The sequence below is a fragment of the Chenopodium album genome, chromosome 21, assembly GCF_948465745.1.
Source record: "Chenopodium album chromosome 21, dcCheAlbu1.1, whole genome shotgun sequence".
In the NCBI taxonomy this organism is placed as follows: domain Eukaryota; kingdom Viridiplantae; phylum Streptophyta; class Magnoliopsida; order Caryophyllales; family Amaranthaceae; genus Chenopodium; species Chenopodium album.
Window position 1 is genome coordinate 7,226,510 of NC_137854.1, and position 24,569 is coordinate 7,251,078.

A 24,569-nucleotide genomic window follows, 5' to 3' on the forward strand; every position below is an offset into this window, starting at 1 on the left:
AATAATAATGTAAACTTATGAATAAATAAACAAAGTGAGTAAAAACAATATCATGATTCAAGAATGGGAAGAGAATGCTCACTGTACTCAACTTTTTGGTGTTGTAGCACATGGAAGTTAGAGATCGTGATCATTGATCCACACTACTTCCACTTTGTGTAACATATGACAAATATACCATCCTCATAATAGTCATAACGTTTTATGATCGCCCATATTTTTCAAATTATAAACTGCCTCATAAGATTATACATTGTTTATTTCAAAAATAAGTATTTGCATCAATTTGATCTTTTAAAAAAGTCAATACAAACTTTGATTATTGATATCTTTAACGATCTATTACTCATAGTTTATACGAGTAAAAAGATAGATTCGCCTAAGACTGTACATATTTGGCAATGCTAATTCGATTCAGCTCAAATTCTCAAAATATCTCGTTTACTTCATAATTCTTCACGTGTCTCATAAAGAGGGTATATTATACATTAACGAGGAAATTTCATGTTCAAAGATGAAGTTGCATCAGAGTAGCCATTAGCATTGCATAATGATTTTTTTACCTACAAGGTTACATCTTAAGTTTTCATAATATGTGCATGTTAACAGTAAAGCACATGGCAGCAAAATATTGAATTATGCTGGCAACTTCTGCATTGTAGTAGAGATCCAGTTTGTCAGTTATACATACGAGTACTTATTTTTCAATTTTCCTCCACTCTCATGCATGTCATTTCTTACTATAGCTTGAATTTAATACTGATGTACTGTCAATATGATTATATTATTGCAAGTTTAATGTCACAAACAAAAAAAAATGTACAAAGATTACGTATAAAGTATAACATACAAGGTTGTGTACTTGTGTTTGATTTGTTTTGATACTAAATTGAAATAAAATTAGGAAAAAAAAAATAGTTCAAATCAAATACGAGTACAAATACATGTTTAACAAAAGTAAGCATTAAACTTATTATGAAAATAAACTTTGATTGTTTAGGTTTTTTTTTTTAGACGGGTACTTTGATTGTTTAAGTTGAGAATAAGCTACTCCCTCCGTCCCTAAATTACATTCCTCTTTCTCTCTATTATGTGAGGAATTAATGCTAGAAAGAGGAATGTAATTTAGGGACAGAAGGAGTAAAGAGAACAAGGCCTTAGTACTCTCTCCGTCCCTAAATTATATTCTTACTTCTAGTATATATTCCTCACATAAAAAAGAGAAGTAGGAATGTAGGGACTGTTTTCTTTAGATTATTTTCAATTCAATTCAGTTTAGTTTAGCTCAGTTTAGTTTAGTTTAGTTAAGCTCAATTCATATCAATAGTGCAAAAGTTGAAAAAAATACATGTACTTATAAATAGAAGGTGGAATTTTTTTATGCCAAAATCAGAAAATCTCATCGTTAGAAATACAGGGTTTAATTAGGAACAAGTATTTATTAACCTACTTAAATGGGTACCATAAACTTGTACAACGATTGACAACTATCCTTAAAAAAAAGGGAGAAAAAATAAAATTGATGGCTCATTAAAAACTTGTATTTAAATGCATAATTTTGTAATCCGCGTCATGGTCGCACCCAACACCATTAATATCAGAAACTGAAACATTCCCAAATAGGAGCTATGCCCGTTGCAATCATCAATTTACAACTATACCCCTAACCCCCAAATAAAATTAAATAAATAAAGAAACATATTTTTCGTTGCATTGTCTTGTTGTAATCCTTGTTCGCAGGTTAGTTAAGTGCATTATCCATTATGCATTCTTGGTTGTTGGTTGTACAAGAGTACTCTCCAAGTCTCCAAATTAAGCTCGTTACATTTTATGCTACTCACTTTACAACAATCATATGTGGTCAATTGACCATTGATTCATGTACACAACTAAACCCAATAAAGTACTTTGCTTTTATTGTACTCGTATAATATTAAGAGGTGTACAAAATATGGTTTGGACTAAGCTAGAAAAATAGTTTTAAGTCAAAAAAAAAAATTATCAATCCAATCTTTGAGCCAAGAAGTACAATTTTCTGATTCATTGGTTCTAATTTGCGCAAAATCCTTTTTTACGTAGTATATCAATTTTAAACCAAAGTGGTTTTAGTTTGTTAATTATGTAAAAAAAAAAATTACAAATTTTCATTTTCACCTTCTACAATGTTAGAAGATATGGGTAATTATACTTTAATTACATTAACCTTTAATTTGAATATCTAGGTGTCATTTGGTTGCTATTGTAATTAACTTTCCATAGGAATTTATACTCCCTCCGTCCCCTTTTGATAGTACCTTATTACCATTTTTTACGGAAATTAATAAAACACAAATAAGAATAGTAAAAGTACATTGAAAAAGTAAATTGACATTGAATATGCAAAAAAGTAGAAAGAGAAAATAATAAAAGTACATGGGAAAACAAAATTTACATGAGAAATTTAAATTTGCACAAATATTGTTGCAAATCGGAGGGAATTTTGGTAAAAAAATTAATATTAATGGTTGTTGGAAAAAAGCAAATAGGGTGAACAATTTGGGACTAAAATTTGCCCATAAGGGACTATAAAAAGGGGACGAAAGGAGAATTTAATAGGAATTAATTTCCTACATCAAATTCAAGGGAATTGCATGAAACTGTTTGATTGGCATGAATGAAGCTATAATTAATGGGAATTTTGACTTAGGGCCTATTCTCTTACGTTGAAATTCAGTTCAGTTCAGCTGAGTTCAGTCAATGATAAAAGACCCTTACATGGGGGGTTGAGTAATTAACTTTCCATGTTTTGTGAGAATTCACACTTTCCATGAATTTGCAATTCCCTCATTTACATTTTTTATTGTCAACCAAACAACTATCCATTTCCAAATTTCCATGATTTTCCACTTCCCCCATTTTCTTTGTGTAACCAAACAATCAGTTGAGTAATACAATATTTATTTTACATTCAAGTTTTTATTTTATTTTATTTTATTTATTTTTTATTATTATTCTAATCTCAAATCTTCAAGCATCCAATCTCTAATATGGTTCTATGTAGTTTTGGATTAATGATCAACCCTTATTTGACTTATTTTGACATCGTTCAAGTAGTATAAGTTCAAAAAACAAAAACTACTCATGTTTAAATGTTCAACAAATGAAATTACCAGTATAAAATACTCTAAATTTCAACCTACCATGATTCATGAAAATACTTGGGATCATACTAGTTAGATAAATAACATTAATACATTTTGACTATATGAGGATACAGCATAGTCAAGTACTAGTCAACATGACATTTGACTATATGAGGATACAACATAGTCAAGTATAATAGTCAACATGGTTCAAACTTTCTGTTGTAAGACTTCTAACACCACAAAGTACAAAACCATTGTCTTTTTAGAGGACTCACTTGTCATTTTACCTCTACTCTAAGAACCATCTCTTTAAACATTCTTCATCCATGCAAATCCAAGCAAGGGTAAAATAGTCAGTAAAAAAATTGAAAAATCCAAATTACTGCTATGAGAAACAACTATTAACGGCACGCTGCCCAATGCTTCATTGTGCTCCTCTGTTTCTCTTTCTTTCTCTCTCCTCCAAAAAAGCAGAATTTTAGAGAGAGAAATCAAAAAAAAGCAACCTTAATCTCACATTAAACCCCAGCGTTTTCAATCCCTTTTCTTCTTCTCAAAAGCTTCAACCCTTTTCTTTTCATTTCACCCTTCTTCAAAAACAGAGTTTCTCAATTAAAAAACAGAGCTTTTTTCTTTTCCTTTGTTGTTTACTCTTCAAAAATGGCGTACCCTCCATAAATCAAAAACCTCATCTCAAAATCCACTCAAAACCCCCAATTTTTTCCACCCAAAAACTCAAATTAACCCAAAATCCAAAAATGGGGTGTTGTGTATCAAGAATTGACAGACAAGAAATGGTATCAAGATGCAGAGCAAGAAAAAGATACATGAAACAATTAGTTGAAGCTAGATTATTTCTTTCATCCTCTCATTCTTTCTACCTTCGTTCTCTTCGTTCAACCGGCTCCGCCCTCCTCCAATTCTCCACCGGAGAATCTTCTCTCCTCCACCACCACAACCGCCGTGAAATCCCACCGTCGCCGCCTCCTCTGCCGCCACTCCCACCAACACCACCACCTCCACCATCAATGTCTCCAAGCACCGATACATGGACAACCACCACTTCAAACACAACTAACGCCTCAGCTCTCCCTCCTCCTCCGCCGCCACCGCCGCCGCCGGTCGCCGGTTCCACGTGGGATTTCTGGGACCCTTTTGTTCCGTCTTCGGGTCCGAGGAGTGGGACCGAGGAGGAGGAGTGGGAGGATGAGGCTGTTACAACTACCGGGACTACAACCACCAATGTTACGGTGACTCCGATGAGGGCGGCGGCGAATGTGGCTGCGCCGCCGTCTGTGGTTAGTGGGTTCTCGAAGGAGAGTGAGATGGCGGTTGTCGTTTCGAGACAAGGGAAAGAATTGGTGGAGATTATTAAGGAATTGGATGAGTATTTTCTAAGAGCTGCCGATGCTGCTAGTGTTGTTAATGGTGTATTAGAGGTTCATACCTTTTCTAATCTCTCCGCTTCTTCTACTAATTACCATCAATTAAACTCCTCCTCAGGTATTTATTTTTTACTTTTTTTTGAATTCTTATTTTGAGATGATTTTATTTAATTTGTTGATTGTTTTGATGATCAAGTGTTATCGGTTTTGTAGGGAAAATGTATAATAACGGGAGGAGTTTAAGTTCGAGTTGGAGCCCAATGTTATGGGGTTCAAGTGGTAAGTTAAATGGGTTAGGATGTGGTAAGTTATTAGGAGATGATATAATGGTCGGAAGAATGGGAATGGTTAATAATGTTAATGGTAGTAGCCATTGTTCTACTATTGAGAGACTCTATGCTTGGGAGAAGAAACTCTTCCATGAAGTCAAGGTAGTATTCTAGTCAATTCTCAACTTTTCGTGTAGTCGTGATTTGATCTCAGGTCTTAGATAACACGTGCTCGCGAGACATTATTATTACTATTATTAATGAGATTTGAATTTAATGATTGGATCAGAATGCGGAGAAAATAAAGATGGAGCATGAGAAAAGGGTGGAACAACTAAGGAGATTGGAGGTGAAAAGAGCAGATTATTTTAAAACAGAGAAAACAAAGAAAGAAGTGGAGAAATTAGAGTCACAAATTGAGGTTGCTACTCAAGCCATTCAAACAACTTCTAATGAGATCATCAAATTAAGGGAAACTGAGCTTTACCCTCAACTCCTTGACATTGTTAAAGGGTATATTTTCTTACTAATTTTTTTTTTTCTAATTAACAAATTTAGTATTATAATTAGTGATAATTTTAATTCAATTGGCCTAAAAATAGAAAATTGATCTAATTAGTAATTATGCATAAATTTGGAATGTATGATCACATGTTTTAGGCAGAGGTAGTGCCAATGTATAATTGTGATTCACGTGCACTATGTTGTCCTTAGTTGATTGTCATTTTGCTTGATTAATGCTAAATTACTATCTTTCCAACATTGATCTCAATTGGTATAAGGTTTATGTTTTTTTAATTTGAATAGTTGATGATAAATGTCACATGGTATGCTTAATTGGTCGATGAATCTAATCTGAGATTCCAGGATTAGGACTAGTAAGAGGAATCCGAGTTTGATACCGTGTTGTATTAGCATCAAGAAACGTTACATTGTTAGCAATGACTCGTGAATGATTGCATCTGCATTACTAATGAGATTATTATGCCTTTAGTTTAGAGACTTTGATTATACTTTGCTAATCTTTGCGTGCTGCTTTCATGCTACTAAAGTACTAATCAATTAACAATTATTTGGAAGCAAAAGAGTAATAATGCAATAGTTCTCTAAGTAAACTTTTTTCTTTACAGTTTAATGCTTTTGTAAAGATTTAAAAATTAGTGAAAGAAAACAAGTGTGGGTCTCCCTTGAGCAAAAAGGCAGAGATGGTTTTTTTTTTTTTTTTTTAACCATAAATAGTAAAGTTGCGAGTAATTTGGAACGATTTAAAAACAAAAATAGCGCAATTAATTTGAAATAAAGGGGTGAGGTCAACTATTTGGAAAATTTTCAAGGTCAGAAGAAGATATGCCATTGTTCATAATTTACCACAGTAGGTTTGTACTAACAGATCCCATGCTGAAGAAAGAGATACTTTGATTTTAAGACTTTTGACTGCCTTTATTTTCACTTTTTACTACTAAACTTAAATTGACCCACCTTTTGCATATAATCCAAAATATACTCCGTTTTTTTAGGTTTGAAATACGTAGGAAAATTAAAACAGACAAAATTAGGTTTGAAATATGTAAGATTGTTGGTTGGTATACTATAAAACACATCTTAGAGATTTAAAAAGTAAAAATAAAAATAAAAAAAATCAAGTAGTCCGTACTATAATTGAGGTCCGTACTCCGTATGGGTTGGAATTGGACCATTCTGTAAAAAAACACAAAAATTTAATGAAACTTTACTGTTTATGTTGCACTTTTGCATCTTATTGAGGTGTTGTAGTATCTGTTTTGTTCTTTATATCCGGACTTCTGATGTGTAAAAAGGGTGTAATGAATCTTACTCTTTGGAGAAACGTGGTCTGACTTGTCCACATGCATCCATGGTCTAGTCTTTTTCGCTATTTTATGTCCCCGTTGTTGGATGAACTTCTGATTCGACTATGGGGTTGAAGTTGAACTCCGACCATTGTTTTCTCTAATTATACATGAATTAGATGGAGATTTTAGAAAAAAATACTTGTGTCGTAATTGAATAGCCTTAATTTGAGCGTGATTAACATTTCAAAGCATTCTTCTGTTTAGTCCTTTTCAAGTTTAAGCACTGCCCTGTACACTGAGTCTTGTGGTTGTATTCAGTAAATCACTATGGACTAATAGGTAATGTCGTGTTTGGAATACTTTATTTTGAGGTTTGGAGGGTCCTTTAAAGTTACACTCAGAGAATGGTTTCAAGTTTAGCTCCTTTGCCTTGATCTATGCTTTTTTTTTTTAGTCTATTGTAATCTCTTTGATCCACATGCTAATAGTTTTAGTTGTTTTTTTTTGGGACGATGTTTAGGTTTATGTGCATGTGGAGGAGCATGTACGAATGTCACCAAGTCCAAATGCACATAGTTGATCAGCTCAAGTTCCTCAATGCCATACCATCCAATGAGCCCACATCTGAGATCCATCGCCAGTCCACATTGCAACTCGAGGTGGAGCTCCAACAATGGCATCAATCCTTTTGCAGCGTAGTAAAAGCTCAACGGGACTACATCCGTTCTCTCACTGGGTGGCTCCGTTTGAGCCTCTTTCAGTTTAACAAAAACCCACTAATGAGGTCAATCCAAGACTCCACAATCTACTCCCTTTGTGAACAATGGCAGCTTGAAATCGATAATGTCCCTGACAAAGTGGCGTCGGAGGGAATCAAAAGCTTGTGGACTGTGATCCATGCCATTGTGATTCAACAAGCTGAAGAGCTTAAACAGAAGAAACGATCAGAGACAGCCAATAAGCAACTCGAGAAAAGGGCGATTGAGCTAAGGACATTAGAGGCAAAGTATGGACCATACTCAATGCCTGAGATGTCAAGTTCAAGAAAGGGACGGGACCCTGTAGGAGAAAAACGAGCAAAAGTGGACATGTTGAAAGCCAAGGCAGAGGAGGAGAAAGCTAAGCATGAAAAGGCCGTTAGCGTATCTAGGGCCATGACACTAAACAACATGCAGATGGGGCTGCCCCATGTTTTTCAGGCAATGACAGGCTTCTCAAGTGTCTGCAAGCAAGCTTTCGAGAAGGTATACAATGAGGCCAAAAATATGGATCAAGAGCTCGATGTCAAAAGGTTGATGATGGCGTAGAAGCTGAAGCTGACTCAGGGACGCCATATTAAAACCAAGTAATAGGTGAGCTTTTTTCCCCTTAATCTTCCCCCAGCCCGTCTGCCCCCTTTGTATAGCTCCATCTTAAGCATTAGGAGGATGTTTTAGAATTAGCAGATTGAAGACCTATTTAGTATTTACTGCTTTTTAGAATTTTAGATGTTTAAACTTAGTGCTCCATTATTATTATGTATTTAAATCAAGTTTCAGTAAAATTTTGAGTGCTATGAGCAATAACAAACACCAGCAGCAGTACAGAATCTAATTGCACAACAGTGAATCTGTCAGATTTGTAAATTGCACCGTTTTAAAAAGCAATTGATTAGTACTAACAAATTTATACAACACTAACTTTCTGGTAAGAGCAGAACTTTGTGTTTTTTTCGTGAATATACACGTTCCATGCTCTACGGCACTAACCAACCGCCCTTACTTTTCATATTTCCCCAATTATTCTATCTAATTATAGTGAAAAGAATGGAGTAAAAGTTGCAACAGGCAAAAAAAAACCTGCTAAAGAATACATTCAAAATATTCAATGCCATCATGGCGTTAATAAGTCTCCTACATGTGAGGAGAAATTGTTTATGCTCACGCTTTCTAGTTTCTACGAATATCACTTTCTCGCTCATCCACCTCATCTATTTCATGGATCTCTATATAGACCCTATCAATGGTATCGGGCCAACTCTAGTTCTTCAAATGAAAAAAAAAAAAATCACGTTCATGTCAAATATGAACCTTGAAGCATATAAGTGCTATGTGCCTATGTGCTAGCCATTGGTTGAATTATTCCTATGTGCTGTAGTTTTGTGTAAATCTCAGCTATATATCCATGGCTAAGTACTTGACTGTATGTATATCAGCAAGCTTGCCTGTCCTAAGAACTAGAGGGTACTTTGCACTTACCCTGTAACCACATCAGTCGCTTATCAGTTTTCAGCGACAAAAACATCTCCCTTGCTTCTGGATTATTAAAAAGATCAAGAGCACCAAAGTAGACCTGTTTATCAATGTCACCCAACTCATCCAAAGCATTTACACACTCGGATATGGTATATCTCTGACAGCGTTGCTGAATTGCTTCTGCTCTCATTCTTGATGCAGCTGCCATCTCGAATATAGCATCTGCCATGACATCCTTAAGCCCTTTCCGTCCTCTCTTACGGCTGATTGGGTTAGGGGTTTCAACACATGGAGACTTCTCTTTCTCATTTGCCACACAAGCAACTTCCTCTGATTCTGCTGAGCAGTCCTCTGTAACGTTGCTCACAGGATCTAGACCTCCTTTTTCAGCTTGTCCATCACTCTTTTCAGTTTTGACAGAATCGGAAAATAATATGCATAATTGCTTATAGATTGGACAGCCAGTGGCTCTCAAAGTATCAGCATCAGGATGTTCCTGCACATCAACAGGATTCCATCATTCACAAAATGATAACTTACATTACACCTTTACTCATACAATGTAAGTTGAAAAAATCAACTTCTTTTTAATTTGTAAAACATGTCACAAGACCCTAGAAGAATTGATAAAGAAAATGATGAACAATATCAGTTCCTAATTCAGACCAACATATAGTAGATCAACAGAAAAGCACGCGTCTAGTGATACTAACAGAAGGGGAAGAAGGAAAAGAAAAACCAACAGAAGCTAATGAATACTCGTATTGTCCATCTTTACATTAGTTAAAGAATGTGAGAAGTTCTGACAAGAAAAGACCGTAAATCCTTCCTGAGATTGAAGGGTGTATCACTAATGCAACTAATATATGTAACACTCTCAGACAACATTTTTAAAAATATTTCTTAACCAAAAAAATCGAATGATAAAGCTATACCTTAATGTACTGATCCCATGCTTTATCTTCAGCTGTAATAGTACCAGTATTTTCATCCCAACAGAAGCCCTCTTGATCAAGAAGTGACTTGACAGTAGCATACATCTTCTTCAAGACTGAACATCGATACTTGAGCTGCTCTCTATCCCATCTCAAGCCAGTTCTCCTGTAAAACTCATCACACATATACTTCCATTTGTTACCCACCGAAATCTTTCGACTGTTCCTCTGATTAATTTGATCAACCATCAAATCAACTAGCACCTTAGCAAGGGACATTGTCCACTTTGCCCTTCCCGGTTGTTCATGCTGCGTGGACGACAGCCTCCCTGATCGTGTAGCCGGGCTAGACATACAAAATTTCGAATAGGGTGTCGAGTGATGACTACCGAGTTAAGATCCTACACAGGTACAATCACAAGAAATGTTGGTAACACTTGACATGCTCAATCAGACAGTGCACTTACTACACGGCTACACCTAAAGTTGTATAAGAAATACAACATAAACCATGATATTCCTAAGCTAGTATTTCATCAATGTGTCAAGAAAAAACCATGTACATTGGGACAGAACATCCTAAAGACCGTGAAATTACAAACGTTGCGATTAAGAGGGCATAGACACATACTCGGTACTCCGTAGGACCGTAGTAGTTAACTACAATAAACTTGGAAATGTAATGTTTTTTTTTTTTCTTAAAGACCGTGGAAAGGCAAACGTTGCAACTTCTTTGCCGTGCATTTTGCATTTTACCATCTAAAAAGCTGATAATCAGATGAAAACTTAACAAAATAACACGTATAGCATGAATTACCTACACAATTCTACAACATATTCACACAAAAAAAAAAAAAAAACGCGATTCTAACAGAAATTCTTATAATCTTATCTGATTAAATCAAAAATTTTGATTTTTGCAAAGAATAGGAGTTCCGGGCCATAAAGTGATCACGGTGAAATTAACTTCAAACAAAATATATGATCGAGAATCTTCGAAAGTGCTTTATTTAATTTTTTTAATTTTTTTATATGCGTAGAAAGTAACAGAAAATGTATAGAAATTATGTAAATGCAAATTTAAGGGAAATTAAGGGGTTTATTTAATTTTACAAACCTGTGAAATTGACAATGGAAACCACACTATTTGTCTGTTCATCAAGCAAGCGAGCGATCAAGCAAAAGAGAAAGGGGAATTTAAAATTATTATTTTTTGATGGGGATATTTGGAAATATGTTTTTAACACGAATGAGAGAAAAATAGGGTTAAAACTTAAAAGCTATAGTGTTGGGCCAAAACCTATACGAGTATTATTGTTTTTTTTGAAAACAAATGATTTCTTATACGAGTATTATTGTTTTTTTTGAAAACAAATGATTTCTTATACTACTCCGTATTAGCTGTATAGATAATGTATTTTTTCCCCTTTACCTTAACCCTCAAATACTGTATTTTATTTACTTCGTATTATTCATTTTTTTCACAAGTCATGCACTCAAGAGTATAGGAGAGGATAAGAAAATACCTACTACTAAATACTCATTGGTAACATTCAAATCCCAAATTTTAAGGATTTGGGTTAAACACTTTACCAAGTAAGCTAACACTTAGGTCTCGTTTGGTTGGATGTGAGAAATGCAAATTCCTTAAAAATTCATATTCCCATGTAATTAGAATTTTAAGAAATGTTAAATTGTGATTGATTAACCATGAAAAGTAGAAATGCTCTTAGAAAGTTCAACTTACTTAGGTAATTAAATACCTCCATTTTGTGGGAAGACTTCTCATGAATTTGTCAACCAAACAACTCCAAAGAATTTCAACTTCCCATGTTTTTAATTGTCGGCCAAATAATACCCTTGTTGGTAGAACTGTCAATTCGGGTATTCAAATCGGGTTTGTGTCGGGTCAAATTAAGTCTCGGGTTAAGGAAATTTTGACATTTGCTACCACTAAAAACACCACGCTTCACATTTGCTACCTGTTTAATTTTTGTTTTTTTTTACTATACTACCACCTAAAATAGAGTTTGTTAAAAATCACTACCACTTAACAGAAACCGTTAAGGTCCCGTTAAGTGAGGCCCAATATTTCATTAAATAACAATTTAACTTATTTAAAAAAAAAATAAAACAAAATCCCCAGCCACCGAAACCACCAAACAACCACCTTCCCCCCCCCCCTTCCCGACCCCCAAACCTTCCCCTGACGCCGGCGAACCCCCAGACCACCACCACTGACACCACCGTAACCCCCAAATCCGGTGACGCCCCATACCAACACCACCGCAACTCCCAAACCCAGACCACCACCACTGTTTTACAAAAGGCTTGAGTTTACGAAATCACTATATGTTGAGAACGGGTAAAATGACCGTTTAAGGGCATACTGGACGGTTCCACCAACCCAATTTGACTCCCGGAAGATATAAGGGACCATGGTAAACCTCTCCACAATTTTTATTTTTGGGCGAGAAAAGGTCAAAAAATTACAAAATTAAAGGCTATGATCCACACTTTATGAGGAAAATTTGATATTTCAGGGGCCGGTGGCGAAAAGTCTTGACACCCAAAGGGATAAATCTCGGGGTCATATAATGCCGTTTGAAACCATGTATGATCATTATATGTTGTCATAAACGTCAGTGGTAGGCTTGAGTTTACGAAATCACTAAAAGTTATGAACGGGTAAAATGGACGTTTAAGGGCATATTGGATAGTTCACTGACCCAATTTGACTCCCAGATGATATTAGGGGTCCATGGTAAACATCTCGGCAATTTTTACTTCCAGGTAAAAAAAGGTCAAAAAATTACAAAATTGAAGGCTATAATCCACGCTTTAATAGAAAATTTTGACGTTTTGGGACCCGGTAGCGAAAAGCCGTGAAAACCTAAGGGACACATCTCGGGTTATATAATGTCGTTTGAAACCATATATGATCATCATATGTTGTCATAAACGTCCGTGGTAGGTTTGAGTTTACGAAATCACTACAAGTTGTGAACGGGTAAAATGACAGTTTAAGGGCATATTGGACGGTTCCACCGACCCAATTTGACTCCCGAAGTATGTTAGGGACCATAGTAAACATCTCGGGAATTTAAATTCCGGACAAATTGAAAAAAGGTCAAAAATTACAAAATTGAAGGCTATAATCCACGCTTTTTGTTGAATTTTGAGGTTTCGGAGCCTGGTGGAGAAAAGTCTTGAGACCCTAAGGGAAACATCACAGGGCTATATAATATCGTTTGAAACCATATATGATCATTATATGTTGTCATAAACGTCCGTGGTAGGCTTTATTTTACGAAATCACTTCAAGTTGTGAACGGGTAAAATGACAGTTTAAGGGCATATTGGATGGTTCCAACCACCCAATTGGCCTCTTGGAGGGTATTAGAGGCCATGGTTAACATCTCGGCAATTTTTCTTTACAGGCGAAAAAAAGTAAAAAAAACAAGTTACATAATTGAAGGCTATAATCCACGCTTTTTGCGGAAATTTTGAGGTTTAGGGGTCTGTGGTGAAAAGTCTTGAGACCTTAAGGGATACATCTCGGGGTTATCTAATGTCGTTTGAAACCATATTTGATCATTTTATGTTGTCATAAACGTCCGTGGTTGGCTTGAGTTTACAAAATCACTACAAGTTGTGAACGGGTAAAATTACCTTTTAAGGACATATTGGACAGTTCCACCAACCCAATTTGACTCCCGGAGTATATTAGGGACCATGGTAAACATCTCGGCAATTTTTATTTTCGGGCGAAAAAAGGTCAAAAAAATTGCAAAATTGAAGACTATAATCTACGCTTTTTGTGGAATTTTGAGGTTTCAGGGCCCGGTGGCGAAAAGCCTTGAGACCCTAAGGGATACATTTCGGGGTTATATAATTCTGTTTGAAACCACATATGATCATTATATGTTGTCATAAATGTCCGTGGTAGGCTTGAGTTTCCGAAATCACTTCAAGTTGTGAACGGGTAAAATGACAGTTTAAGGGCATATAGGATGGTTCCACCGACCCAATTGGACTCTTGGACGGTATTAGGGACCATGGTTGACATCTCGGCAATTTTTATTTACGGGCGAAAAAAAGTAAAAAATTACAAAATTGAAGGCTATAATCCACGCTTTTTGAGGAAATTTGAGGTTTCGGGGCCCGGTGGCGAAAAACCTTGAGACCCTATGGGATACATCTTTGGGTCATATAATTCCGTTTGAAACCACATATGATCATTATATGTTGTCATAAACGTCCGTGGTAGACATGATTTTACGAAATCATTTCAAGTTGTGAACGGGTAAAATGACCGTTTAAGCGTGTATTGGATGGTTCCACCGACCCAATTGGACTTTTGGAGGGTATTAGGGACCGTAGATAAAAAACTCGGCAATTTTTATTTACGGGCGAAAAAATGTAAGAAAATTACAAAATTAAAGGCTATAATTCATGTTTTTTAAGGAATAATTTTAAGGTTTAGGGGCCTGTGGCGAAATGCCTTGAGACCTTAAGGGATTCATCTCGGGGTTATATAATGTCGTTTGAAACCATATATGATCATCATATGTTGTCATAAATGTCCGTGGTAGGCTTGAGTTTACAAAATCACTACAAGTTGTGAACAGGTAAAATGACCGTTTAAGGGCATATTGGACAGTTCCACCGACCCAATTTGACTCCCGGAGTATATTAGGGACCATGGTAAACATCTCGAAAATTTTTATTTACGGGCAAAAAATGGTCAAAAAATTACAAAATTGAAAGCTATAATCCACGTTTTTTGTGGTATATTGAGGTTTCGAGGCCCGGTGGCAAAAAGCATTGAGACCCTAAGGGATACACCTCGAGGTTATATAATTTCGTTTGAAACCACAGATGATCATTATATGTTGTCATAAACGTCCGTGGTAGTCTTGAGTATACGAATTCACTTTAAGTTGTGAATGGGTAAAATTATCGTTTAAGGGCGGATTGGATGGTATCACCGACCCAATTGGACTCTTGGACGGTATTAGGGACCATGGTTAACATCTCGGCAATTTTTATTTATGGGGGCGAAAAAAAGTAAAAAAAAAAAAAAAAAAAAATAAAAAAATGGAAGGCTATAATCCACGATTTTTGAGGAAATTTTGAGGTTTAGGGCCTGTGGCGAAAAGTGGCAAAATTGAAGGCTATAATCCACCCCATTGTTCGATTACAGGCTGAGTTCAGATCATTGTCGGTTAAGGTATGGTCGCCGGGTCGGTCAGTTTTTTTACAGTTTTAGTGTCTCAATACTTTTCGCTATTGGCCCCTGAAACCTCATAAATTCCTTAAAAAACTGTTGATTATATAGCCTTCAATTTTGTAATTTTTTGACCTTTTTTCGCCCGAAAATAAAAATTGCCGAGATGTTTACCATGGTCCCTAATACCCTTTGAGAGTTTAATTGGGTTGGTGGAACCATCCAATATGCCTTTAAATGGTCATTTTACCCGTTTTCGTACGTGCCTCTTGTATTAGTTATAAGCACTCACGAGGCCTTTACGTTGCTGGATAATGGTCATATATGGGTCCACACAATCTTATATGGGTTCAATTCGTGCCAAATTCATATCGGATTCAATTTCAGGTTCGGGTTGTGTGTGAGTCAAGTTTGAGTTGGTTAATAGATGGTACATTCGGGTTCGAGTTAGTGTTGAGTTGGGTTTTGGTTCAAGTTCAATTCCAATAAATATCGATGTGCTCAAGTTGAACCTATATAATTACGCCTTCCATAATTTGATCAGCTTTATCAAGATTTTATTAAACCTATATATGATTAATAGAGAACAAAAGGTATACAAACTAAACGGATTGTGGGTTTACAGATTTGTACTAGTATATAAGTTTAACAAAAGGCATATAAATTTTATTAAACCTTCCATAACTCGGGTGCAGGTTCTAATTGGGTCGGGTACTAGTTCGGGTACAGATTGTTGTTGGGTCGGATTAAATTGGCTGATGGTTAATCTCAGGTCGAGAACAGGTTTGGGTTCGGGTCAAAAAGTATTGGATTAAATCGGTTGTCGGTTAACATATGGTCAGGTCCAGGTCGGATTAGGTCACTAGTTTCACCCCATTGTCAGGGTACAAGTGGTGTTCAGATCATTGCCGATTCAGGTCGAGTTCTCGGGTCGGTTCAGTTTTTGATAGCTCTACTTGTTGGTTATAAAGGTTGGTTATAACTTATTTTAGTAAATCTGGTGTGTTACCAATCTTACAATGAAACTTTAACAATGAACCAAGATGTTGACATAACTTTTCTGAAAATGAGGGAACTTATAGTTAACTTTGCAGCAGAACAGTATTATAATTACATGCTGCATAATTTCCAAAACATGGCTTCATCAAACATATCAATCGCATCCAATTCTGATTAGCATCACATCAATTTTCATGCAAGCTTGTCATCTGCATAAGTTATGGGTCACAGATGTATACAAGAGTCATCAAAACGTGACTCCCCCATCAGATCAACCTAATATTTTCATTTTATATACAACTTATAATACAATACTCTATTTTCTCAGTCCCTCTAGGGTGCTGGCCGATCTTTTAACCAGATCCCCCAAAAACCATACGTGCGGGACTTACTAATGACCTGCTTCCTCAAGACCAAAACATAAGTAGCAATGCTTTCGGGTTTTCCCTCATAGAGAGCAATGCTTCCCTTGAAGCTTTGCGATGAGATTCTTCCTCCAGATATGATCGCTTCAAAATTGATTGTGATATGAGCTGAAAAAAGCAACAGTCAATAATGGCAGATTCTGACTACCTCAGGTACAACCATGAAATAATAATTACCATTCTTCAATGTCATCATCAGTTAAGTCACTAGCTTGATTTTGGGGATTCATCTGATCAAGTTCATCAACTTCAAGTGAATAATCTTGTACTAAGCTTTTGTTAGCATTAGCACAGTTTAAAGGCGAAGATGCTCTATAACCAAGCCATTTAAGTGCCGGCCTATAATCAGTGCAGATAACAGAAACATTGGACAAGCCTATACTATAACAATGGTCAAACCTTTGCCTCTCCATCTCATGCTGCCATGACAAAATTGAGAATTGATTAATACAGTTACAGCAATAAGCTCTAAATAGGACATAAGAAAACAGATAAGGCTCCAAAAAGAAGCCACTATGGCCCTACAGATTCTAAATTGTAATATCAATATATCATGAACTAGAAGGATGAAAAGATTTTCCAATAATTTTATAAAGTACCACTTAAAAAAAAAAAAAAAAAAAAAAAAAAAAAAAAAAAAAAAAAAAAAAAAACAGAATTTCAAGAATTTTATCAAGTACCATTAATCTGTCACTTTCTTGCATAAAAGCTTCACTCTTCTACTACAAGATGGCAAGATAACAAGGTGCTAAAAAGCCATAGAAAAAGTAAAATGATTATTGTTGACCACCAGATTCCAACAGAAAGAATAATATTCCCATCATAATCCACAAGCTTATATGAAGAAAAATGAATCAACCGCGCTTTTTGGTTCCATGGCTACTGATCATAGCAAGTAAGGAGTATATGACAGACCAAAAAGCTGATAAATATAACTCACCATATTGCGCCTTGTTGTTTTCTCTGCCTGCCAAAGATTAGGGCGACGTATAGAGTGCCACCTATCAAACACAGGTAATTGGCACATAACACATTAGATGTACGAATGGCAGCCTGCACGAAATGTAATAAGCAATACTTAACACGATTTTCACACCTGGAAGGGGAAGGATGAGCATTTCCAAAGAGCACCCCACGCACAGCTACTGAGGCAGCAGCTGATTGAATAACATTTTCTGCTTCATAATTTCTAGCCAAAGTTCGATGAACTGAGGAAAGAAGGCAGTCAGCATCACTCAAATATGATGCCACAGTCCATGCATCTTCAATTGCTTCCTGACTGAGAAAATCTAAAACTGCAAGAAAAGGTGCAAGAAACGAGAACTTACTGTCAGAAAATGTATTTAGGATTAGCTTATAATTAACCTTGACTGCTCAAAGTTTTCAAGACATTGACATTCGAACATTTATTACATGCAGATACATAGAATAATTCACAATGACGGTTCTCAATACAATCTTCAATAGACCTAATGCATTTAAAATCCGCTTGTGTGCAGTAATTTTTCCTGGAAGCAGAAAACAACTGTTCCAGTAGCACTTAATCATGTAAGTTTTTTAAGTGCGCGTGTGTGGGACTTCTGAGCTTCCTGGGATGCTATTCCACTTCCTGAGAACTGAGCTGAAGCCAGGAAAACGATTCTCACACAATTTAGTATTTCTGAGTGTGTGGGACTCCTGAGCTTCCTGGGATGCTATTCCACTTCCTGAGAACTGAGCTGAAGCTAGGAAAGCGATTCTCACACAATTTAGTATTTCAGTTTACACTTTTTTTCCAGGAGTTACAGGAGTTTACTCAGTAATTAAGATGAAGAAGAAGAATCTTGTGCTCTCTACTTTGGGCTGAAGAGTTATGCTGTGCTCTCTACTTTGGCACGGACATTAAATATTTCACAAGTCCTAGAATAAGCACAAAATACAAAGCAATGGTTAAAATTCAAAAACGCACCATTTTCATGCAGAAATTCAGCTACTGGCCTTGCTTGCCCATATGCTTGACAAAGAACCTTTTCCGGAGCATCCATCTTCAAAGGTAATCTTGTAAATTCTTCTTTCAGATGAAATCCATCTTCACCTACAAAGTAAGTAACAATTATTGCAAGCATGGATCAGAATTGGTTTCTTAGTAAAAAAAAAATAATAATCATTTCTTCCTCCTTCAACAGTTCAACTCTTAGTTTTGTAGTTGTTTTGAGGTTTTTTTATTCCTTTTTTTTTTTTTTTGGGGGGGGGGGGGGGGGGGGGGGGTGGTGGAGTATTGAGTGCAGGACAATTAAAATTTGAATGCAAAGTGATCTTTATGGAGCAATTATACTCCAAGTATCCTAGAAAGCATTACACCAAGCCTGTAAAGAAGCTCCAGCCTTTGGTAAGGAAGACCAAGTTAACTTCTGTTAATAACCAAATGTTTGTTTGTAATTAAAACCCCATCCAATATGCACAATTCCAAACTCACAATGAATAAATTAACACAAGCAGTTCACGCCATTTTAACATAGTCCATTGTATTTTGTAAAAAAGAACCGTAATTTACAACAGTAAGTGGCATTATGATTTGAAAAGATGAAATAGAATAATTACACACACTAAAAGACTGTAGGCAGATTATCATCTTGAACTTGAAGGGTTGAAGTCCATAGAATACAGTTACGAAGATCTCTCAAGATGTATCCCAGTAAGCTCTTAAACGTCCTTTGCACAGCACAACCATCCACCAGCAACCCAACCCAACCAAAACAAATAAATAAAACCCATGATAAAAACAGTTAAGGAGAGGTCTTGGGCAGGAGCAAATTTCAATCATCTATTTGTGTAGTTGCTACTATCTGCATTTAGTTGCACAATCATATATTCAGTAGCAACAGGCAAGCAAACACAACTTAAGCTGTAATGAATGCTTACAATGTGACATGGTACATTCAGCGTCTCTTTTGTTGTGTAAAAACTTCCCAAGGCCGTGAAATAAAGATAGTGTTTGATCCCTGCCATATGCCAGAGATGATTCAACATCCTTTTGACCATGATCATTAGCTTTAACTTCTGAATCAGAGGTGTATTTCTCAGACGTCACAAGTTTCTTATTCTCTTGTCTCAGACCAGCATACTGCAAAGTCGTGATAGCATGTCTGATATCACCTCCACTTGCATTGGCTATCAAATCTAACTGCTCACGGCTTATGTTGCAATTTTCTTGTTTACATATTCTGGAAAGCACCTTCTTAATTGAATTTACTGTTATTGGATTGAAAGCCATCTGAAAATTTTAGCAGAAATAATACATAAAAATTCAAACATTGCCTGAATTATTACCCCACCCCTCCTAACTCTATCCCCCAGGAAAAGATAGATACAGTTCAGACACAGAAACCTTCAAGGCACCAGCACCCTCTAGAGATGAAGAAAGTTCTTCCCAAAAGCGCATGCCAGCATCAGCAGAGTCAGCTACACTATAATCAGTAATCAAAATCACTGTCGGTACTTGTACTGATTTAACAAGAAGTTGCAAGCAGCTGAGAAGTCTTTCTTGAGCAATTCTTCCATTTGCTACGGGAAGATCTTCAATCAAGAGTACCATGGGCTGCTTTGACCTACTAAGGGATGATGACAGCATCCCATATTTCCTAGCTCGCTCCACAAAATTTTCAAACTCATCCAACTTAGATATGTAATGTACCCCTAGAAGTAGACAAGTAACTCGTTAGATGCTTAACAATAATTCAGCAGCTGTAGATTATCAAATACAAATTTCCAAGTACAATATCAAAGTCCACCTTTTAAACTTAAGAACCAAATTCCCTACTTTGTCCAATAGCAGAAGAGGGGGGGGGGGGGGGGGGGGTGGAAGCAACTGCTTTGAACAACTAAAATTATCCTCAGCATTTAATAACTAATAAAACACATTACAAAACAGAATACTCAGCTACCACATTTAATCAATTATTATCACAATTTACTCTGTTGAACCTTACATTAAAGTAAACTTGTTCTTACAACTCATGCTACATCAACAGTATTCATCAAGAAATTGTTGAAGCAGATAACAATACTATAGAAAAAAACTATGGACATAATAGTAAAGGTTACCTGCATTCGAGTTATGAACATGCTCCTGCCAAATTGTAGGAGTAGGTGCATTCCATTCACAAACTTCAGCTCCATATTGAGATGCAACAACACGGATGGTTGCCTAGTCACGAAATTACTAATCAGCACACGATTAAGGATAACAAGACATCCAAAGCCACAAGCAGATGGAGGAGGTCAACCAGTTCAATTAAGCAAGGGTACATCTAGGACAAAAAAAAATGAACAAGGCTATTCACAGGGAATATAAATGAAAATTTTACAAGGAGTCATCACTGACAAATAGTGGATGTAAATTGAGCACAATTTTGCTCAAACGCAAACATGGATATCCTATTACATTAAAATGTGCAGGCATTCAGCTACATTGATGATTGATAAGAAAAACATGTTCCAAAACTACACAAGGTCTAGAGAAAACTGCCCAGCCTCGAATACACTAAGAGCATAAAAATACAACGAATGAGGCAGTTATTGTATAAGACAGAGGAGGGAGGGGGAGGGAATGAGGGAATTATCACCCTCATCTGGGGTTATCCACCACCACACTAAGGTGAGGTATTACATCTAAAATGATGGTATTTGCTCCCCTTCCCTACCCCTTGTCCAACTATTACTACATAATCCCTTAAAGCACCACCTGAACTCATCACCATTCTTTTTTTTTTTTCATTAAACCCTCATACAGATTACGCCTAATCCAAGTGTGCCCTCAACAATAACATGTATTAAACGGATCTTAGAATATGCCACAACCACTAAGTTGTCGAAGTATCTTCCTTTAACAAGCATTCCATATGCCACAACCCAACTTTGATAATACAAACCACTAAAGACCCCACAATATGCGATAATTACCAAGTCACTATTCAGTTCACCTTTACAAAAATTTCCGCATAAATAAGTTTTAATCAGCAAAAATAATCCTAATTGTAAAGATTGGTTAAATCGGCAAAAATCAGTAACCAATGATGACCATTGTGAATCAATATACCATTTTAGAAATTAGTATATTCAGTTTTTATTAGTAATTATAACTTCAGTTCAGTAGAGATCAGCTAAACTGAATAAGACCTAAGAAAATAAAATGGAAACACATATCCAATTCCTACCAGCCGCAAACGACAGATGTCACTGATGATCATGCATACCAGCAACATATAAAGACAAGAATGCCACTGATGATCACACAAATGAAGGAAACACATTGCCAAGAGTACTGGTCAGACGGGCAAAGGCAAGATATGGAAATCAAACTCAAACTATAAATAGACAGTCACAATTAATATGAGTGATAGCCTTTCATACATAAGATTAATGGAATGTCACTGGGCTACTCTTAGCCTTTACTTCACATCTATACAGCTGTTTGGGACTTCATGCACAACAATAAATACTAATGAGGAAGAGATCAAGACAGGAGGTAGAGCAACATACAGATTTTCCCGTCCCCGCTTGGCCTGTGATGAGGAGAGCATAATTTTGGGATCCTTGCTGCAATGCAGATTAACAAAACATAATTATCAACTCACTGCTTCAACTAAAGTAACTAAACACAAACAATGCAACCAATGGCAGGGCACGGTAGACATAATGAATTATTATATACTGTCACTGGTAGCACAGTTTTTACATTGCCGAATCATCCCCATTGGCCATGGCCATGGCCATGAGGTTGCTAACAGTTCAAAAACTCAAAGTCAAAATTAATCTTATCACCACGTGATATCATCCAGGTTAGTGGACACATTTTTGCCTTGATAAGCATAGCAAGAAATCTATAGGACACTAGTTGGGAGCTTAAGGCTTGTATATGATTATTGAATCAAAGGAAATCATCGCTAGTAGAAAGCAAAATGGAGGATCTAATTGATTAAGATAAGTCAATTTCTTCTATGGCTTAGAAGCAACAAGCAATAACACCGAATACATGTATAAAAAAAAGAGATCCAAAATCTTAGCATGTAACAGAAGAGCAAAACATTACATCATATCAGTATTCTCCAAGCACTAAATTACCTTTGGAATCATCAATTTTTCCTCAAACCACATTCTGACTTCTTCCACCTACAAATTAACAAATTGTGGGCATAACCGATCAGCATCAAGAATACACAACAAACAATAGTATCACATTCAATCATTACATTAAAAACTTGGTTTACCTTCTTTTTATGAACAGCTAGCTCTTCCAAAGAACGCGGTCTATACTTATCAACCCAAGACTCCAACCTGTCGAGCCTCCTAGAATCTAATACAATTTCCAAACAAACACAAATTCTCTATACAAATAAGAAAATAGACGAAAATCATCATAATTAACCAATTTCATTATCACCTTATGTTATTCCAGCTTGATCACAATATAAACAGTAGTCCAAATTATAATTTGTATCATTTTTTATGTTTTAAAACGGAACAAATAGATGTACAGTACATAGCATACCAGTAGATACCTTACACCCAGCAAAATCCTCGGCCAAATCTCCAGAAAAAAATTTGAACTGTATTTCAAAAAAAAAAAAAAAAAAAAAAAAACTCTCAATTAATAAGAAAACAAACACAACAAATCAACTAAATGAATCAAAAAGAAATTCACCTCATCAAAATTTGAGAGCAATTCAACGGAAGAAGCAAGAGATTGAGAGAGTCGCGGCTTCTTCGACGTCGTCGTTTTAACAGAAGAAGTTGTTCTAGACTTTGAATTTCTAGGATTCGACTTGGAATTTGAAGTTGAGCATTTTCTAGCAGGGGTGAATTCATCGTCGTCTGACGATAAAACAACAACAGTATTGCGTCTTTTTCCCATCGAAATTGCAAACCCTAACGAATTGTTTGCGAAATTAGTTGATGAAGATTATTGAAACAATCAGAAACCCTAGTTTTCTGAAAAGGAACATCATCAGAGTTGTGGAGGTATAGAATTAGTTTGAAATTGTAGATTGAAGTGAATGGCAATGGAGGAGAGAGAAAATTGAAGACGAAAATGGAGAAAAGAGGGTATACTCTGAGACTGAGTGCAGAGAGTGGGGAAAGTTTAGGTTCGAAAAAGCGCGGGTGTCATTTTGTATTCCCAATTCTCCCATTCGTGGCGTACCTTAGAAGAAGGTTTTTTGATCGATGACCCGACTTTTGCCTTACCCTTTGGAATTGGGACACCCAAGCGCGCATGACAATGCCCACAATCTACACAGATCCGAACTCTCCCTTATTTGATCCAATCCGAGATAGAGGGTCACCAGCCCCCAAAGGTGTTGGATCTGAACTACGATGGTATAGATACCAATGATTTGCCGGATCAAGACATGATCTCAGCTAACCTAACGGTCTTGTTCCACCATATGGTGAATAACTCAAAAACCGCGAGGTTGTTCCTAGGGGCACCTTACTAGGCTGGGGGTTTTCCCAACCCGGGGGGTGGATCTGTTGAGAACGTACCTCACGGGACCGTTCATATATGGACGGGTGACCGTAACCGGTCTAATTTTGAAAAACATGGATAATTTCTACCCCGCCGCACGTGACCCCCTATTTTACGCACACCATGCCAACGTGGACCGTTTGGAAAACCTTAGGGGTGATAGACAAGATTTTACCGACCCGGATTGGTTAAACGCGTCGTTTATATTTTATATTGAAAATGCACAAGCCGTTAGGGTTCGAGTTAGAGATTGCGTAGATACTACGAAACTTGGTTATAATTACCAAAACGTTAACTTACCTAAAATCAATGCACAACCTACTCAAACCTCAACATCTCGAGTAAGAAGTGTAACAAATCCATCCCTCAAACAGCCAATGCCATGGAATCGACCTCAAAATCGAAGAAAGTCATTAAGTTTAATTACAGTGTACGGTATTTAATATAAGCGAATAAGTTTGAATAAACGACCAGCAATATCGACATGCTTCTGCTTCCCACCAATACTAGCTTTATCTCCTCCTCCCCCTCCCAACTGTAATAAATTATACATAAAATAAGAAAATATAAAATAAATAATAAATAATAAATTAATATAAAATAAAATTATACCTCGGTACAATTTCACAAGACTCCAATCTGTACACTTGAG

At 36.3% G+C, this 24,569-nt stretch overlaps 3 protein-coding genes across 5 annotated transcripts; 1 reads left to right on the forward strand and 2 right to left on the reverse strand.

Annotated features, from left to right (window-relative positions):
• The first annotated feature begins 3,576 nt into the window (after nucleotides 1-3,576).
• On the forward strand, nucleotides 3,577-8,254 carry LOC145601812 (protein ALTERED PHOSPHATE STARVATION RESPONSE 1-like). Its single transcript, XM_081657890.1, has 4 exons — nucleotides 3,577-4,628; nucleotides 4,724-4,941; nucleotides 5,069-5,292; nucleotides 7,111-8,254. Exons 1-4 carry the CDS (start codon nucleotides 3,884-3,886, stop codon nucleotides 7,895-7,897), a joined length of 1,974 nt encoding a protein of 657 aa, XP_081514016.1. The 5' UTR covers nucleotides 3,577-3,883; the 3' UTR covers nucleotides 7,898-8,254.
• Nucleotides 8,255-8,798: 544 nt separating this feature from the next.
• LOC145600270 (L10-interacting MYB domain-containing protein-like) lies at nucleotides 8,799-10,038 on the reverse strand. Its single transcript, XM_081656192.1, has 2 exons — nucleotides 9,760-10,038; nucleotides 8,799-9,320 (listed from the first exon to the last, which is right to left on the reverse strand). Exons 1-2 carry the CDS (start codon nucleotides 10,036-10,038, stop codon nucleotides 8,799-8,801), a joined length of 801 nt encoding a protein of 266 aa, XP_081512318.1.
• Nucleotides 10,039-16,130: 6,092 nt separating this feature from the next.
• Nucleotides 16,131-23,605, reverse strand: LOC145601282 (cell cycle checkpoint protein RAD17-like). 3 transcript variants are annotated; one of them, XM_081657271.1, is made up of 13 exons: nucleotides 23,096-23,605; nucleotides 22,943-23,000; nucleotides 22,662-22,747; nucleotides 22,516-22,563; nucleotides 21,934-21,990; nucleotides 20,497-20,599; nucleotides 19,781-20,088; nucleotides 19,315-19,666; nucleotides 18,362-18,487; nucleotides 17,510-17,708; nucleotides 17,354-17,414; nucleotides 16,591-16,832; nucleotides 16,131-16,521 (listed from the first exon to the last, which is right to left on the reverse strand). In XM_081657271.1, the coding sequence occupies exons 1-13, from the start codon at nucleotides 23,303-23,305 to the stop codon at nucleotides 16,500-16,502; spliced, it is 1,872 nt and encodes a 623-aa protein (XP_081513397.1). In that variant the 5' UTR covers nucleotides 23,306-23,605; the 3' UTR covers nucleotides 16,131-16,499. The 3 variants fall into 3 exon arrangements, with proteins under 3 accessions (XP_081513397.1, XP_081513398.1, XP_081513396.1); XM_081657272.1 differs by having other exon boundaries at nucleotides 22,953-23,000; nucleotides 23,096-23,169; XM_081657270.1 differs by lacking the exon at nucleotides 16,131-16,521 and having other exon boundaries at nucleotides 16,534-16,832.
• Between the last annotated feature and the right edge of the window lie 964 nt (nucleotides 23,606-24,569).

What these genes read in the sequence shown, in the direction of transcription:
- LOC145601282 (XM_081657271.1), bottom strand. Translation starts at nt 23,305, where the DNA reads ATGGGAAAAAGACGCAATACTGTTGTTGTTTTATCGTCAGACGACGAT. An exon ending in TGGGTGTAAGGTATCTACTG is followed by an intron (nt 22,748 to 22,942) that starts GTATGCTATGTA and finishes AAATTGTATTAG; the next exon opens with ATTCTAGGAGGCTCGACAGG. An exon ending in TGAATTTCTGCATGAAAATG is followed by an intron (nt 17,709 to 18,361) that starts GTGCGTTTTTGA and finishes CTTTTCTTGCAG; the next exon opens with TTTTAGATTTTCTCAGTCAG.
- LOC145601812 (XM_081657890.1), top strand. Translation starts at nt 3,884, where the DNA reads ATGGGGTGTTGTGTATCAAGAATTGACAGACAAGAAATGGTATCAAGA. An exon ending in AACTCTTCCATGAAGTCAAG is followed by an intron (nt 4,942 to 5,068) that starts GTAGTATTCTAG and finishes TGATTGGATCAG; the next exon opens with AATGCGGAGAAAATAAAGAT. An exon ending in CTCCTTGACATTGTTAAAGG is followed by an intron (nt 5,293 to 7,110) that starts GTATATTTTCTT and finishes GACGATGTTTAG; the next exon opens with GTTTATGTGCATGTGGAGGA.
- LOC145600270 (XM_081656192.1), bottom strand. Translation starts at nt 10,038, where the DNA reads ATGTCCCTTGCTAAGGTGCTAGTTGATTTGATGGTTGATCAAATTAAT. An exon ending in CATGGGATCAGTACATTAAG is followed by an intron (nt 9,321 to 9,759) that starts GTATAGCTTTAT and finishes GTTGATGTGCAG; the next exon opens with GAACATCCTGATGCTGATAC.